At 40.7% G+C, this 17,815-nt stretch overlaps 1 protein-coding gene across 2 annotated transcripts in view; it reads left to right on the top strand.

The window, feature by feature from the left end:
• LOC131685922 (fumarate hydratase, mitochondrial-like) overlaps positions 1 to 17,160 on the top strand; it is a 36,544-nt gene extending 19,384 nt beyond the window's left edge. Inside the window, exons 1-4 of one of the 2 annotated variants that reach the window (XM_058969957.1) lie at positions 5,365 to 5,683; positions 5,860 to 5,991; positions 15,585 to 16,590; positions 16,652 to 17,160. In XM_058969957.1, coding sequence (XP_058825940.1) covers positions 5,681 to 5,683; positions 5,860 to 5,991; positions 15,585 to 16,590; positions 16,652 to 16,914 — 1,404 coding nt within the window. In that variant the 5' untranslated portion in view covers positions 5,365 to 5,680 and the 3' untranslated portion in view covers positions 16,915 to 17,160. Of the gene's footprint in view, positions 1 to 5,364; positions 5,684 to 5,859; positions 5,992 to 15,584; positions 16,591 to 16,651 lie in introns of those variants that run through there. The other variant, XM_058969955.1, reaches the window with a different exon arrangement.
• The last annotated feature ends 655 nt before the right edge of the window (positions 17,161 to 17,815 follow it).

Below are 17,815 nucleotides of genomic sequence, written 5' to 3'. Positions count from 1 at the left end.
GTGAGTGTTCGCAGCTGAACGGAAACAGATGCACCCATATTCCATTACTGAAAGTATTGTTGTTTGATACAATCTTATCATGTCACTTGGATGAGAACCCCACCATGATCCAGTTATTGTTCGCAGAAAATTTATCCTTTGTTGGCACTTCTTTATCAGATACCTAATGTGGCCTCCCCATGTACCTTTAGAATCGAACCAAATTCCGAGATATTTAAAGGTCATGACTTGGGCTATCGTTCTACCAACCATCTGAAGCTGAAGCTGAGCTGGATCACGCTTCCTTGAGAAAACGACCAACTCTGTTTTCTCCGTAGAGAAATCGATGCCCAGCTTTAAAGCCCAAATTGATAAATTATCCAAGCTATCTTGCAATGGTTGTTGTAAATTTATAGCTTTTGGTCCTGTAACAGAAACCACGCCATCATCTGCAAGTTGTCTTAAAGTGCATGGGCTGACAATACAATTATCAATGTCATTCACGTAAAAATTATAGAGAAGGGGGCTTAGACAAGAGCCTTGTGGGAGGCCCATGTAACTTATTCTGAGTGTCGCCAAATCGCCATATGAAAAATGCATGCGCTTTTCTGACAATAAATTGTATAAATAATTATTTAATATCGGTGAAAGACCACATTGATGTAGCTTCTCCGAGAGAACATCAATGGAGACTGAGTCGAATGCTCCTTTTATGTCTAAGAACACAGACGCCATTTGTTCTTTTTTTGCGTAAGCTAGTTGGATTTCTGACGAAAGTAGCGCCAAACAATCATTCGTTCCCTTTCCCCTCCGACAACCAAACTGGGTATCTGATAGCAAGCCGTTCGCCTCAACCCAATTGTCGAGACGTCGTAGGATAATTTTTTCCAACAATTTCCTGATGCAGGATAGCATTGCAATCGGTCGATACGAGTTATGGTCGGAGGCTGGTTTTCCCGGTTTTGGAATGGCGATAACTCTCACTTGTGCGGGACTATGTTCTGCTCAAGAAGCTTATTGAATAAATTCAACAAGCGTCTTTTTGCTAGGTCAGGCAGATTCTTCACCAAGTTGAATTTAATTCTGTCTAGTCCCGGAGCATTATTGTTGCATGAGAGGAGTGCAATTGAAAATTCCATCATTGTCAAAGGCGAATCTATGAAATCGTTACTTGTGGGAGCATCGCGAGTGATTTTCTGCGCAGGAGCAGAATCTGGACAAATTTTCTTGGCAAAATTAAAAATCCAACGATTCGAAAAATCTTCGCTTTCATTAGTCACGTTTCGATTCCTCATTCTTCTGGCTGTGTTCCAAAGAGTACTCATTGATGTTTCTCTTGACAAGCCATTAACGAAGTGTCTCCAATAACTAGACTTTTTGGCACGACGTATACTGTCAAATTTGTTTTGCAAAATGAAATAATTTTCAAAGTTCTCACGTATACCCCCTTTCTGTTTCATAATTTCTTTGTAGGCAACTTGTTTAGCTTCATATGCATCAGAGCACTCTTTGTCCCACCAAGGATTAGGGGGCCGTCTATTTATTGTCATTCCAGGATTGCATTTCGTTTGGGCTTGTTCTGCTGCTTCAATAATTAAACCCGCTAAGAATTCATATTCTTCGGTAGGGGGTAGCTCTTCTGTCGAAGCAAGAGAAGTGGAAATTAACGTTTCGTATGTTTTCCAATCAATATTTCGTGTTAAGTCATAAGGAACATTGATTGAATTCGTAAGGCCTAATTCACTGTTAATTGAAACAACGATTGGCAAATGATCGCTACCGTGAGGATCAGGTACAACCTTCCACGTGCAATCTAACCGAAGTGATGTCGAGCACAGAGATAGATCTAATGCACTTGGACGTGCAGGAGGTCTGGGGATGCGTGTTGTTTCGCCAGTATTTAAAACTGTCATATTAAATTCGTCACAAACATTGTATATCAAAGAGGATCGATTATCATTGTAGAGGGAACCCCACAATACTCCGTGCGAGTTGAAGTCTCCCAGTATCAGACGCGGAGCAGCCATGGATTCCACTACCTCAAAAATTTGACGTTGTCCAATTTGAACTTTGGGAGGTATATATATAGAAGCGATAGACATGTCTTTGCCTTTAATGTTCGTTTGGACAGCTACAGCCTCAATGCCCGCAAACAAGGGGATGTTAATTCTATAGAAAGAATAGCACTTTTTAATTCCTAGAAGCACTCCTCCATGCGGGGTGTCTCGGTCTAGGCGAATAATGTTGAAATCGTTTAATTTGAAATTAATGTTTGAGGTAAGCCATGTTTCACATAGAGCAAAAGCATCGCATTTTAAATTATGCAGTAAAATTTTTAAGGAATCAATTTTTGGTTGATACTTCTGCAATTCCACTGTAAAACAGTGATGGAGTCTTTCACCTTAGTAGTTGAATTAACCATTGAAAGATATAATTGCTGCAAGGATGGGCCATTGAGCAATCAGCTGCTCTAAAAATGTTCTAATTGTTGGGAGGAAAGCTGAAAGTATACTCTTTAGTGGTTCAGAAATATTGAATGCTTTAAAAATCCAATCAACAATTTCAGAAAATTTCAATAATCCTACCCCCGGCTGAGGCTCAGAGGAAGTCGAAATTTTATTATTTCCAGTAATGGTGTTCTGTTTGGATTGTACGTTCCCAAAACCGGGCGGAATTGATTTCGGTTTTGAATCGGAATTTTTCGGTTTTGGGCGCAGTTTATCTATTGGTGGAGAAATTTTAAGGCCCTTTCTTGGCAGCTTGGGAAAAGAAGACTGTTTTCTTTTTCTGGAATTTCCGGGTAAAACAAATGATGTACCTTCGCACGCTCCGTCAGAGTCAGACTGTTCCTAAAATAGAGATGTGTAAGTGTTTTCTAAGAAGATGGGTTTAGGGGTAGCATTTTTCAACATTTCCGCATAGGAGCGCTTAGACCTCTCCTTCAAGGATCGTTTAATTTTATCTTCACGTAATTTATAAATGGGGCATGCAGGGAGCTCATGCGAGTTTTCTCCGCACATTAAACATTTTTCTGAATTTTCATTGCATGTATCCTCTTGATGAGAACCCCCACATTTGCCACATCGTGCCTTATTGGAACAGTAAGTGGCAGTGTGGCCAAGCTGTTTGCAATTAAGGCAATTCATTACACGAGGGATAAAAAGGCGAACAGGGAGACGAATCTTATCGATAATGACATAGTTGGGCAGCGCAGACCCAGCGAAAGTCACTCGAAACGAGTCAGACAGTCGATAAACTTTTTTATCTCCTTCGTGTGATACTGAATGCAATTGCTAGCATTCAAGTATTTTTACGTCTTTAAGTATGGTGTCTTTGAAACGACCAACCCCATGCTTAACTAAGTCATCAACAGTCAAACTCGATTCTGTGATGACCCCATCAATTTCAATTTCCTTTGAAGGAATATACGCTCTATATTCACGCGTAAAAAGCTCGCAAGAAGCAATTGCATTGGCTTGTTTGAGACTACCAACGACAATGCGTATTTTATCATTATTAACTTTGACGATCTCTTTTACATCCGAGAATCGCGAAGTCAAATCTTTAGAAATTTGAATGATATTTAGCGCCTTTGCTTTACGCCTAATAAATACAATCCATGGTCCCGTTGACGACTCTGGGTAAATTTTAATTCTAGTCGGGTTTACATTTTCAGCAGAAGGCTTAGGGGGAGGGTCTGTTACTCTTTCTCCCATCTCTTCATCCATTTTACCTAGTAAGAAAAACTATCACAAAAAGGAATGAAAAATATACCTGTTATCTATTAGGTGACGAAGACACCGGTAGAACACACCTCATGTGTTACGTTGTAAACTCGGTGCCCGTTGTTTGACAATGTGACACTTGCTGTCCTTCTTCGTCGCGTTGCTTCTTCAGTAGAGAAGGACTATTTCTCTGCACACTGCAACACTTCAAAACTCTCTCCGATTAAGCTGCTCGTCGGTATCACCACCACAAGCGCGCTCTCTCCGTTTCCACCACCTCGGTAGACAAATGTGGCTACCTGTGGCTTGCTGCGAAAATCCCACTGTCGATGCGGCACTTTTCGGTGCCACTTGTTTTCCTTATTCGTTCTCTGATGCTGGTAGTAGGACGACGGTCAAACGCTCGTTTTCGTGCCTTCATTCATAAAAGTTCTACAATATTTTCAAAGAATGTTGCAAATTGTCAACTTGATTATTCCAAAAATACTCCAAATAAACTATGAATGTGCTAAAGTCGACAAAATCGCATAGAAATTGCTTATTCCAGAGCAGAATTTACCGGTCTAAAGTGTATTCTACTTCACTCCGGTTATGTCTCTGACATTACCCACCCATCTTTTTTTCTCAATGTAAACAAGCGCGTCAGTACTTAGCAACAAGCGTGCGTTCCTGGCTTACACATATCTTCACCTTAACGGACACAAAACCTAACTACAGAATTCCAGGTGTTTGCGCTTCGACGTCGTCTCTTCAGAACGGCACTTGACTACTGCACCTGAAGCTAATCCAAAATTGGAAACACTACTTGTGTACAATGTGTATTCCATTGGAACTTTGCAAAAAACTATACAAATTTAAAAAGAAAATAGTTGAAAGTAGAAAGTTATACATATTAGAAAAGCTGGTTTCAAGGGGTCTATTGCAAATAATGCTATTTATTTCGAAACCACTTTGATGTAGAACTTTAGTGTCTTCCTCACCATTTTTAAAGATAGTTTTTCCTATTAGTTTGCTCAAGACTGTTTTCTAGCTGTATTAGTCGGGGATGTATAATTTTCATCTAACTAAATCTAAAGATGCGCTTTCCCGTCTCTAGTAACTTCTTCGAAGAAATCTAATCTTTAAAATCAATTCAAGAGTTATTGAATTTTGTTTGTGAAAATGACGTTTTGGAACCCTATGAACTGACGTGCTGACGGTCTAATTGTTGCGAATAACACTTAACAAGTAGGTATAAAAACATTGTCTGAGCATGTTGAGTCAATGATCATGGGACTTAAAATATCGCACCATACAGCAGCAGTACCGATCTTCATGTACTAGTCCTCACATACACAGACTAGCATATAGAGTAAATTCATTCACCTACAACTTAAGCCAAACATTTAATGGCATTTTCGTTTTAGACATTGCACTACACTAGTGTAGTTGATGTCTCTCCCTTTATTTACACTATCCGGTGTAGCATCGAGTGAAAACGAAAATGCTATAAATGAAAAAGTGCCATGTCAGAGATTACCTCATTACCCCCACTAAAGGCAAACCGGTGTCAATCAGTCACACGCTGTTCTTTATCTCTTGTATGCCTGCTATGTAGACAGTGAAACAAAATAGCACCCGATGCATTACTTTAGTTCTATTCGTGTTTCATCCAATACTTCCAGAGATCTCCTACAGTCAATATCATCATTTAAAAATCTGCGCTATTCTCAATCGGCGTTGATTCGCCAAAGGAAGTCTGGCTAAGAGTTTGATTATCGTGCGGTTGTCGCGGTCGAGCGGTTTGTGTTTTTCGGTTATTATTCTACAGTTTACAGAGTCACTCTTTGTTGCACTATTCAGTCTTCAGTGGACACACAATCAAAGCAACCAGTTGGTGACCTGACATAAATAAACCAGCATCGCAACGAAGAGAAGGTCACATTGGGTGTGTTGTGTATTGTCAACTTAATTACTTATCAACATTTGGATTGAATATGGTAACTATTCTAAAGATTAATAAATTGGATAGTTAATAATTGTTGAAGAAGTATGTTTTTACCATAAGTAATTTTAAAATGACTGGCGACTATCTTTCCTACTTTACGCCCAAATACGTGGCGTACTGTAATCATTATTATGGAACCGGTTTTTATGGGTTTTTGTCTTTTCGCAGGCCAGCCAAGGTTTCCGCACCGAGTCGGACACATTCGGAGAACTGAAGGTACCGAATGATAAGTACTATGGCGCTCAGACCGTGCGCTCCACAATGAACTTCCCTATCGGTGGGCCCACCGAGAGAATGCCGGTAAGTGAGCGTGTTGTAATGATTATTATCAGTTCTAGTAGTGAGACGTATACAACTATTGCATAAGTTTTATAATAATTATTGGGATGAGTAATCTGCCTGTATTTTTTTTAGTAAAAATATTTTCTGGAGTGAAAATTTAAAGAATAATGATTTTTGGAACAAATTGTCTGCATAATTTTATTTCAGTTTGGGTAAATTTGTCGCAAATTGATCTAATTTCTGTTTGCTTTGAAAATACCTATCGTTAAAACTTTAAATTGAAGTAACCTTCAAATTTAACTCAGATATCAATGTTAATCACAGAAGTGCTTAGGAGTAACACTTCACTCGGCGTTTCTTTTGCACCTGAGTTTAAAGTGAGCGACCGAAAATAAAAGTCGCGAAGACAGAACATGCTTCGTAAAACCCGTTTCAAATATATTAGAATATAAAAACCAGATATAAACTTCAAGCATAAAAATCGGACTGGGACTTTTCTTTTTAAGAGTCGGATAAAAAAACATTCAGTATAAAAACCGGAAAAAATATATCCGATTCTTACAAAGTAGCTTTTTTATCCGACTTTTAATATTGAACATCATGATATGCGGATGCTCCTGCGAACGATTTATTTATTTTTAACCGATTTTTATACTGAAGGTTTATCCTTTCCGAGTTTTACGGGTGAACATTTTTTAAGCGATTCTTGTGTTGAAGGATCTCTGTCCGATTTTTCGCTTCAGGTTTATTTTTAATTTTTTATTGTAATATATTTGAAATGGGTTATACGAAGAATGTTCTGTCCTTGTGACTTATTTTCGGTCGCTCAAGTTACTATATGGACAAATTCTTTCAAATCTTCCACTTATATTAGGGCCCTAAACAAACTAGCAGTTCCTGGTGGATCAAATATTCAAATGCTGAATCAGTTTAATGTATATTTTATTAGGTCGTGTATTTGCGTTTCGATTTCGTTCCATCAGTATCTGAAAGATTAACTTGGTCGCCAAATGAACACGACCAAACAACTGGTTATGTTGATGTCTGGCCAGCACAGAAAGGTGATAAATTTACTAATTAGTGTTTAGGACTGTATATAAAAGAGGGAGATAATGTTCTGGTAAAATGAGTGGAATGATGTTTTTGGAGGAATTTCCTCAAGGTTTGATGGTTGTTAGTCTGTTTAACCTTCACCTACATATTTACTACCTAAAGTTTTCTTACGATATTTCAACAGGTTACCTGATCGAAGCTTATTGGAGTCAATAAGTTAACATTTTATAGGCCCAGAAGTTATCTGGAAATGGACAGCTGGATTATTGAAAATAGTCGTTTTGATAAATAAGCGTTTTCAGTAGAATCATTGAGCACGAACTTTGCGTAATAGCACTGCAAGAAACAAAAGTCAACCAAAGCGTGGTAGAATCGAGTTTTTTCGGCAGGAACTATTCGCTGCTACTGAATACGAACTCCCAACACCATTGGCAACATGGTGTAGAACTGACAATCCGAGAGGGCATATCCTTTGAACGCGTGCAGATTGTCGGCGCACGTATCTTCTTGCCAGTACAGATAACAGTTTTAGCTATCTACATCCTACCTTACACTCAGCAATGTCAGGCAGCATTGAGCAACCTGCTCGATGAACTGGAAGGTCCAGTAGTGTTCCTTGGAGATTTCAATGCACATCACATCACTCGGGGAGCTCAGTCATCTAACGCCCTTGGTCGCTTCATCGCAGAAACGACACTGACTAGAAAGCTCGTGGATTTTTAACGGAAAACTGAATTGTACAAAAAATGTGAATTACAAACTTTTTAATACGAATGCATCTATGAAATGATGTAAAGTATCACCAAAAGCAATCAAACAACATCATTGTTTCGGATAGCAACGGCATCATGCGAGGATCAGCGTTTCGGGTAGAAACGGCATCCGGTGAGGATCAGCGTTTCGGGTAGAAACAACATCCAGCGAGCGTCAGCGTTACGGAAGCAAGCTGAGAATAGCACCCAGCAGCAAGTGGGAAGATCTGTCGAAAGGGATAATCTCGAGGGCAGAGCTACGAGAGGGGAACTCTCCAGAGCACAGCAGTGATGACGGAAAACCAACCTGGAAATAGTCCGTAGAACATAGTTTGAAGAAGATAAAATTCCAACATGCGTTGTTTCGAACACCTGTCCAAGACGACTTCTACAAATCTGTAGAAGAGCCTCGAAAGAGCTAAAAGGTGCCAGAAAGCTTGCTTGTAAATAATGATGTCTTTAATAAGCTGGTAAGTTTAGAGTCGGCAAAATAAACTGGACACGTTTGTTAAAACCTACCAGAAGGCTGATACTGTGATTATGGTGAATATGCACAATCGATTGTACACCATAAACTACAAGACTTTCGGGAAACAGTCCCAGTTCGATTTCTAGGAGTACGATCTCATTATTCATAAAAATACGTTTTTCAACACACTAACCTTGCTGGTGCGCCACGAAACTGCTGCTTAAGGAAGCTAGAACATTTTCCTATACAATCAATCCGAGTTTTTGAAGGAATGCCATCTGTAGCTCCTATTTTGTGCGAAAATATCACCCCTCTTCACTTGGGGTTTCTTTTCGAAACACTTATTTTTCTTCTCGTTTTCAGTGCACTTTTTCAAATGCACTTTATTCACACACCACTGCAAAAACACTCGCGAAACTTTAATCGTTTGCTAACAAAACTTCAAATTTTCTGCCAATGTGCAGATGACCAAAGGAAAGTGTTCGGAAACTCTCATTTGTGCGTTTGAATTCTCACTTCAGATTTCAGTTTTTCTCAATGTAAACAAGCGAGTCGGTGCCTAACAACGTGGCTTCCACATATCTTCACCTTAATGCGAAACCAATAACAGAAATTAAAAGAATGTTCATCGTTCAGTAGCTGGGGCAGAGAAACTGACACGAGAAATGTTACGCGGTCTTTCAAGTTTAAGCCAATGCAAGACGTAAACCTGATACTTCGGTTGTAACGAAACTGTGAATTTAAAGAACAAATGCGAACTGATGAAAAAGTTCGAAGCGAAGGAAAAGGAGAAATTCTTGTAAAATCAATTAATGGAACCAAGAAAAAACTTTGCGAAGATGACCAAAGCGGATCGCGGCGATAGAGTGAGATTGGTCCTTGGCTCATATGCAAGCGAGCATATTGTGAACGATGTGAAGCTGTCAAGATAATAACGACCACTAGAACTCATACATTCGGGCGTTTGTGGAAGTATGAAGCAGGAAACCTATGATGGGTATCGTTACTTTGTGACTTTTATTGATGATTGTGCACAGTTTATAGTGGTTTACCTCATTGAGCAGAAATCAAATGTTTTCGAGAACTTTAAAAACGAATGACGCAAAATGCAGTAAGTGAACGTTTGGGCAGATTTTAAATGGAGGCCAGAGCTTACGAAAATCGATTAGGAAAAGACATTGGAAGAAGCATTACGTGCATCAACATATCTGTTCAACAGATACCCAAAAAAGAAAATAAAACTCCATAAGAGAAATGGTCAAAGAAGCGACATTGAAAACATTGAAGAGTTTTTGAGTGTAAGGCTTATAAACAAATACCCAAAGAGAAGCGTCAAATATTAGATTCCAAAATGGAACCTTCGATATTTGTAGGGTGCGCAATAGAAGTTGGCAAAAATATTATATTTAATGAAACTACTATAACAAGGACAAGGTTTGATCCTGTGTACACGCTTTAACCAAGGGTAGCAGATGCTGTACTACATTCATCTGACTGAGGACAGAATGAAGAATGTACACGCTCCGAAGCAGACCGCGAATCAACCAGATGCCCCAATCCCTGAAAGCACAAATGAAAATCCAATAGATGAAAGAGATAGATGAAAACGATGATGGTCAATCATTGCGCCGAAGCAAAAGGGAGAGAAAGATAATGGGTTGGTATTTAGATTATACAGCAAAAACTAAAATGATGAAAGTTACTGATTGGCAAGAATGGAAGCATGTTATTCAAGAAAACTGATGCTTTATATCAAAATGGCACTTGGACAGTGATCAATTCCCAAAAAAAACTTTAAAAATTTCTCAATGAAAGAAGATGGAAGATATAAACAACGATTTATGCAAAAGGGTGTTCACGGTGTCCTGGATTTGATTATTGTGAATACATTTGCAGCATTAGTTAAACTGGAGAGTGTTGGGTTAGCCATACTGCATTTCTAGAAGAAAGAATATGCTTGGAACTTTAACCAAAGGAAAATGCGCAAAATCAAACAGATGGCGATGATATTTCGATAGTCACTGTAAGCACTACCAGAGAATCTACTGATTTGGAAGGATGCAATTTTCGCCAGGCACGTAGACGAAAACGCAGAATAACACAAAAAATACCGCCATGCTGTTGCAGCAAAGAACCGTCATATTTTGTATCCTCCAAAACTCGTCCTTTGTGAATATTAGCAGGAATGTACCAATACAATATCTAAGAACAATCGCAAAACTATTCATCGAGCTTTTTGAAAGCTGAATTACTCCGGAAAGACTGCTTCCACCTGCGAAAGGGTTCATCGTGTACCGATTTAATAAGAAGCAAAAATTTACATAAACTGATCGATCCTCTTAAGCTGCAATCTTATCAATTTTTCTTTGAAATGGCCGACAGAAGGTCTGTCGATATTTGCTTAAAGGTTGTTATAACTTTTTCTTTAACGATCAGCCAGCTGCCGCACCTCGAAGAATTCAAGACTAACGTTTTTTCACAGCGTCTTTCAGTGTTTAATTAGTCATTGGTTCCAGCTGGAAACAGCTACATCTAACGCTATCATATCATGCCTGTGGAATGATGTAATTGCATATCAACAAATGATAACATTAGCTGTTTCTGTCGCATCATTAAGCACCTCGAAAGTCTCCGCAGAATTACTTACTGGGTGATATATGTGTAGCTCAGAATAAGAATTGGAGTCTATTCCTTCATTTGGTTATGTCGAGCCATCAGTACGGAATTTAATAATTAAATACCACCAAAGCGGCATTTCATTCCGGAAGATTGCGGCGAAGTACAATGTGAGTTATTGCCCAAATCAGATGCTCTGAAAGATGTATTAGGACCTTGGTTCAAACTGCGATCGAGTAGAGCGCGGCAGTGAACGTTTGATAAATGCCGTTGCGAAAAATTTAAGAGCTACAAGTAGAACAATCAAAGAAAGTTTGCCATTAAACATATCGGAAAGGACAACACGATTGAGACTGCAACAACAAGGTTTGCAAAAGATGTTTGTATCCCGACGACCACTGATCCATACAATCGATAAGATCAAGCGTTTAAAAATTGCGAACAAATATGTCCACAAACCGATTTCGTTCTGGAAAAAAGTTATGTGGTCAGACGGAAGCAAATTTGAGCTTTTTGATACCAAATAAGAGACGATCTAGAGTATGGATTAGGAAGGGGAGCAGCTACTTGACAAGAGCGTGCAAGAGATAGTTATGCTCAATGGCGGTAGCATTACGGTGTGAGGGTGCTTTGCTTGGTCCGGTGTTTGAAATCTAGCATATAGATTGTCGGAATAATGAATGTTGTCAAATACATCGAAATTTTGATGCAAAATTTGAAGCATTCAGTGCGAGAGATCGGCTTGCCGAAGGATTAGATCTTTCAACAAGACAATGACTCGAAGCATAAGGCACACAAAACGATGTCCTACTTCAGTCAATCTAGTGTAGAATTACTGGATTGGCCACTACAATCACCTAACCTCAATCCGATTGAAAATCTGTGGTCAATTCTTGACCAATAATGGATAAAGGTGCAGTAACAAACAAAACTTTGCTTTTCGAGGAACCAACTAGAACGTTACAAGAACTTAATAAACAATACCTGTACAATATGGTTGAAAGTATGCCTAAGCGTCTACAAAAGCCTAAGGATACGGCAACTATCGTCTTTACGGACTCCCTCTCGGTGCTCCGCACACTCGAGAGCGGTCAGTCTCATCATCCTTTCATCCATGCCATCGAACTCGAAACTAACTCCCTCCCTACCATCTGCTGGATCCCTGGACACTGTGGCATACAGGGGAACTCCGAGTTCAACGCCCTGGCAGCACTCGGGCGGAATGCCAGAAAGACCCTTACCTAGAAGGTACCCGCTGTGAACATCACCCGGCACTTTTCCGAGGCTCTCAACAGCAATTTCGTTGGGCACCGGCGGGTGTCCCGTGCACATCTGCAAAAAGGGACTTCACGCCAAATGGGGCGATCGCCAGGACTGGAAAGAACAGAAAGTTCTTCAAGGTGCGGACCGGGCACACCAAAGTCTTGCATACACACATTATCTGACGTTCCACCCCCTACTTGCACCACACGCGGCACCCGGAAAATCGTCGAACACCTGTTCATCAACTGCCTGGAATTCCAGGACCTTCAGACAAGGCACGATCTTCCGCTCTTAATCCGCGACGCCCTATCCAATGACCCGGCCAGGGAGAAGATTATGCTCAACTTTATTAAGGATGCCGGCCTCTTCGACATTATACAGGCCAGGACACCCCGACGCAAACCCCACCACCGTGGGCCCTCCGCCACTCCCGAAGCGGGTGCTGGGGAGGACTCGCGCGACACTAGAACGGGTGATGTGAAGCCTCACCGCGGCCCACAAGAATCCACTTCATCAGCCACGTCACCAGACCAAACACCGAAGCAAAATTCTGCTAACCTGCAGGGTGCTGGAGAGGTTCACCCCTGCCCCGATAAAGGATACGAGTAACCAAGAATTATACTATATACCTTACCAAAAAACTGCAATGTAAATACACTATCAATGTAATTTTATATCCTAAGGGCGAATGACCAACTAGGTTAAAGCCCCAATAAACATACGTATTTAACCTTCCGGCAGTCGCGCTAGTGCACTGAGTGCACGCTGCTCTGAAAATCTAGCGAAATCGTCTTAGGGCACTAGCGGCTGCTCGTTCAGTGGGCCATAAGCGCGACTTCCGGAGGGTTAACACCAATTAATTTTTTTCTTATTTTTAGCCAGTACTGTATACCACCAAGTAATATGTCAGCAAAATCAAAACAAGCAACTTTTCCGAAGAATTTGTTTTGCTAAAATATCTCTATCAAAAGATTTAACTGATCTGGATCAGTTGCTACATATCTAGATAAAAATTAAAGTTGTGAAAACAATGATGAATTCAATTCAATAAACTTATACCTCCAGGGTACATAGCCAGAGCACTAGAGATTTTGTTCGTCGAAAGAGGCATCCTGCTTCGCTGTGCGTCGACTCTGGTCATTATCTGGTGGTGTGTAAGATTCACGCAAGACTGTCCAGCATAACCGGCTGCAGGTGTGTGAGAACCATGCCGTTGAACGCACAGCTACTGTCGAAAAATTTAACGAACGAATTGAAGATCGTGGAAACCACTGAAATGGCAGGTTGAATGTTGAGTACCAAATAGCGATGGATGAGAAAAACCGGGAGAGAAGCTGAATACTTGCAGCGGTTACATGTCAGAGCAGGTGTTTCTTGGTGAGTTGATGTCAGCCGAGAAAAAAAACTTCATCAGAGTAAGAAATGTGGACACGACGAAATGGTACTGGCTGAGGCAGAGATAAGTTTCACGAGGTATAACATGCGGAAGTTTTACAAAACGATAAACAATATGAGGAGGAAAAACACTCCGACACTAGTCATGATTAAAGATCGGGACGGAATCTGTTAGATCGTACAAGGGTTGCTGTCAGGTGTAAGAATCACTTTGAGTTGCTATTCAACGGACAAGCGAGTATGGAAGGCACAAACAGAATAAGGATTAGCCCCAGATGATAGTTGTGGATCTGACTACGTTAGACAAAACCCAAAATGCTATTCTAGAGCTCAAAAACGGTAAGGCCATGCGTTAGAACGGAATCCCGTCCAAACTTCTAAAAGTCGGGATTGACGGACTGTACGAAGCAATCCACTACGTGATTAGGATGATCTGGGTGAAAGATAAAATGCTTTCGGATTGGTTGGATGTCTATAGTTCTTTTCTCGTCTCGTGTTTATAGTATTAATATTTGTTATGATTGTTGCTATTCGCCATTATTGTTATACAGTTTTGTTAGTAAATAGTGATAAGGGTAATTTCAATAAGACTACAAAGTCAGTTGGAAAATATATAAAGTAAGTAAGTAATTATAAATTCATTTGTAATAACCATCGACGGATATCGCTTGTTAATGCCGCCTATGAGGTGCTTTCTCGTGTTCTGTTTAGCAGAGCGCGCCTGTTGGCTAATACTTTGGCGGTGAATACTAAAGCGGATTTCGAGAAGGACGATCTACGATTGACTAGATGTTTACCTTGTAGCCCCTGTTCCGATATAGCTTTCTAATCAGTAGAATGAAACGATCTGTGACAGATAATGCTTGAACATTTAACACAACAAAACTGATTAGGTTAGTTTGTATGACGCTGGATGGGTCAGAATCAAGCATCAAAATAGCCGGAGAGATATTCGACTCGTTTGTGACATTTAGATGGATTGAAACAGGGCGATGTGCTCTCTTATCTATTTTTCAACATAGAGCGATACGAAGATCTGATATTCAAAGGAAAGGAACTATTATCACGACATCTCACTTGCTCGTTGGTTTCCGGGCGACATCGACATCATTGGTGTTGATCGCAGAGTAGTAGAAGAGGCATTTATGATTTTCTAAAAGGGAGGTTAAGAGAATCGACTATAAATCCTGACAAGACAAAGTACATGATATTCGGCCGAGAGCGAGGCAGTGCGTCTAAAACACGTCGAGTTTTGGCAATATCACCCAAATCTCTGAATTTAAAAACAGTAACCCAAAACAAAATGATGGTTCTCACGGTAAAGAAGGACAAGTCTGTCTTTACCAGGAGACATGCTAGTGGACTTGAGTGATTCGTAGTTATGCTGCCTAAGCTCGACCCCCATCAGCAGAAGACAAAAGTTAAGCCCGTAAGGTATTAAGCCTGTTCTAATGACCCAGCCACTTCTAGTTTCCCGATCTGTATACTTCACTTTGCTCTCACTTGAGTACTGAGTGGCTCTAAATTTTCATAACTTTCCCTACCCATCTAATCTCTATCTAATTGAATGTCGATAAATTGCAAAAAAGGCAAAAGTTGTCATATTTTGTTACAGGGTTTGTTACGAAACAGTCCATCGACTCACAGAATTCCCGCTAGTTCCAAATTCGAGAGAAAAAATTGCTTCACTTTGCTCTCACTTGAGTACTGAGTGGCTCTAAATTTTCATAACTTTCCCTACCCATCTAATCTCTATCTAATTGAATGTCGATAAATTGTAAAAAAGGCAAAAGTTGTCATATTTTGTTACAGGGTTTGTTACGAAACAGTCCATCGACTCACAGAATTCCCGCTAGTTCCAAATTCGAGAGAAAAATTGCGGGCGGTAGATAGCAAAAAGGTAGGAATCGTTTAAGAGAAGCTGATAGATCTTGCTACATTCGCCAATCGCTTGCCATACAAGGATTTTTTCTTGAATTTCTTTCGTAGTTACGTTTACAATTCTTTTCATCGGTTCATTGCAACCCTTTTAAATAATACAATACCATAATTCTCTTTTTTAGCAACCGGTGATCACAGCGATGGGCATATTGAAGAAAGCGGCCGCCCTTGTGAACAAAGATTACGGACTGGATCCGAAGGTTGCCGATGCCATCGCTGAAGCCGCGGATGACGTTATTTCGGGCAAACTGTACGACGATCACTTCCCACTGGTCATCTGGCAGACCGGTTCCGGTACGCAAACCAACATGAACGTGAACGAGGTCATCAGTAACCGAGCCATCGAACTGCTTGGAGGAACACTGGGTTCTAAGACGCCCGTGCATCCTAACGATCACGTCAACAAGTCACAGTCGTCGAATGACACCTTCCCGACAGCAATCCACGTTTCGGTAGCTTGTGAGCTGACGGGAAATTTGAAACCGGCTATTAAGATCTTGCACGATGCACTGAAGGCCAAATCGGAAGAATTCAAGGATATCATTAAGATTGGTCGTACTCACACCCAGGATGCTGTACCGCTCACCCTCGGTCAGGAATTCAGTGGCTACGTTCAGCAGATGGCTTTCGCCCTCGAACGAATTGACGCCTGTTTGCCACGGGTATACATGTTGGCCTTAGGAGGTACCGCCGTAGGAACTGGATTGAACACCCGCATCGGATTCGCCGAGAAGTGCGCTGCCAAAATTTCCGAACTAACCGGATTACCATTCATCACTGCCCCGAACAAGTTTGAAGCTTTGGCTGCTCGTGATGCGATGGTAGAAGTTTCCGGTTGTCTGAATACCATCGCCGTCAGCTGTATGAAAATTGCCAACGACATTCGTTTCCTGGGATCCGGACCTCGGTGTGGATTGGGTGAGCTGAGTCTGCCGGAGAACGAACCTGGTAGTTCGATCATGCCCGGAAAAGTTAACCCGACCCAGTGCGAAGCGATGACTATGGTTTGTGCCCAGGTGATGGGCAATAACGTGGCCGTTAGCATCGGTGGATCCAATGGACACTTTGAGCTGAATGTGTTCAAGCCACTGGTCGTGTCGAATGTGCTGCGGTCGATTCGGCTGTTGTGTAAGTAGTAGTTTGATTTTATTTGAAATCCGTTTAATTATTTAAATTGTTTTTCACGCAGCGGATAGCGCACGTACCTTCAGCAAGAACTGCGTGGTTGGCATTCAAGCAAATCGGGCAAACATTGACAAGATCATGAACGAATCGTTGATGCTGGTGACGGCACTGAATCCGCATATAGGTTACGATAAGGCTGCCAAGATTGCCAAAACGGCACACAAGGAGGGTACTACGTTGAAAGAGTCCGCTCTCAAGCTGGGCTACCTGACGGAGGAGCAGTTCAACGAGTGGGTCCGCCCGGAAAACATGCTCGGACCGAAGTAAAGGCACAGTAAGGTACTTTCTGTATTATTTTATTTATTCTTTCGGAAAGCAATTGCTGTATAGTGAAATGCAAAAGATTGTAATGTATTGTTACGAGGTGGGTTGAAAACCATAATGGCATCATTGGTGAACTCGAATCCTCTCGATGTGGTTTAAAATAATATACTTTTGTTATTTTCATTGACATGCTTTTGAATGTCAATTAACTTGATATAAAAAATGAACTGGGAATGGTTGCTTAAAATATCCAGAAACTGTCACGAAAAACAATCAGTTAAGCTTTCTTACATGATGACACTCCCAGATGAGTAAGATGTGTTCGAAAGGACAGTTCGTGCTCATTTCAAAGTACTGCAAATTCCCACCAAGCCTTTTCTTGATTATTTCAAAACAAAACTTTTCTAAGCAATGCAGTTTTTGATTTACCTTCTTACAGAAGGTAAAGGACCTTCTTACAGAAGAATTTGAGGTACGTTTGCAGAGCCGTAACGTGGTTTTCTGGCGCCCTTGGCGGGTACTCAGTGTTGCGTTCCTTTGATGATTTTCTTTTTCAGTTGGAGTTTCAAACAATTATTTATTGTGCACATATAAATGGCAGACTTATCCTGATACGTTTATAAAGCTGATAGAGATTTCAGCTGTCTACTAAGGCTGGTGTTCTTAGCGGGGGTCAACAACACGCTACGGTCCTGCGCAAGTGAAATGGAATTGTTGAAAGCATTTTTTATATATGAATTTATTTAACACGGCTTAACTGAGCCGTGGGTCTCTTATGTTCCAACAAAGTGTAAAAATAAAAGTTAAACAACTACAATAATTTCTTGTCCGATAGATCCGAGCCTATTGACTCAATTTGCTACTGCGTGTTTAAATTCTTTTTCTCGGTGGTGAATCATTAGCT

The sequence above is a fragment of the Topomyia yanbarensis genome, chromosome 2 (genome assembly GCF_030247195.1).
Source record: "Topomyia yanbarensis strain Yona2022 chromosome 2, ASM3024719v1, whole genome shotgun sequence".
NCBI lineage: Eukaryota > Metazoa > Arthropoda > Insecta > Diptera > Culicidae > Topomyia > Topomyia yanbarensis.
Note: the sequence above shows the minus strand (reverse complement) of the source record. Positions and strands in the feature narration are given on the sequence as shown.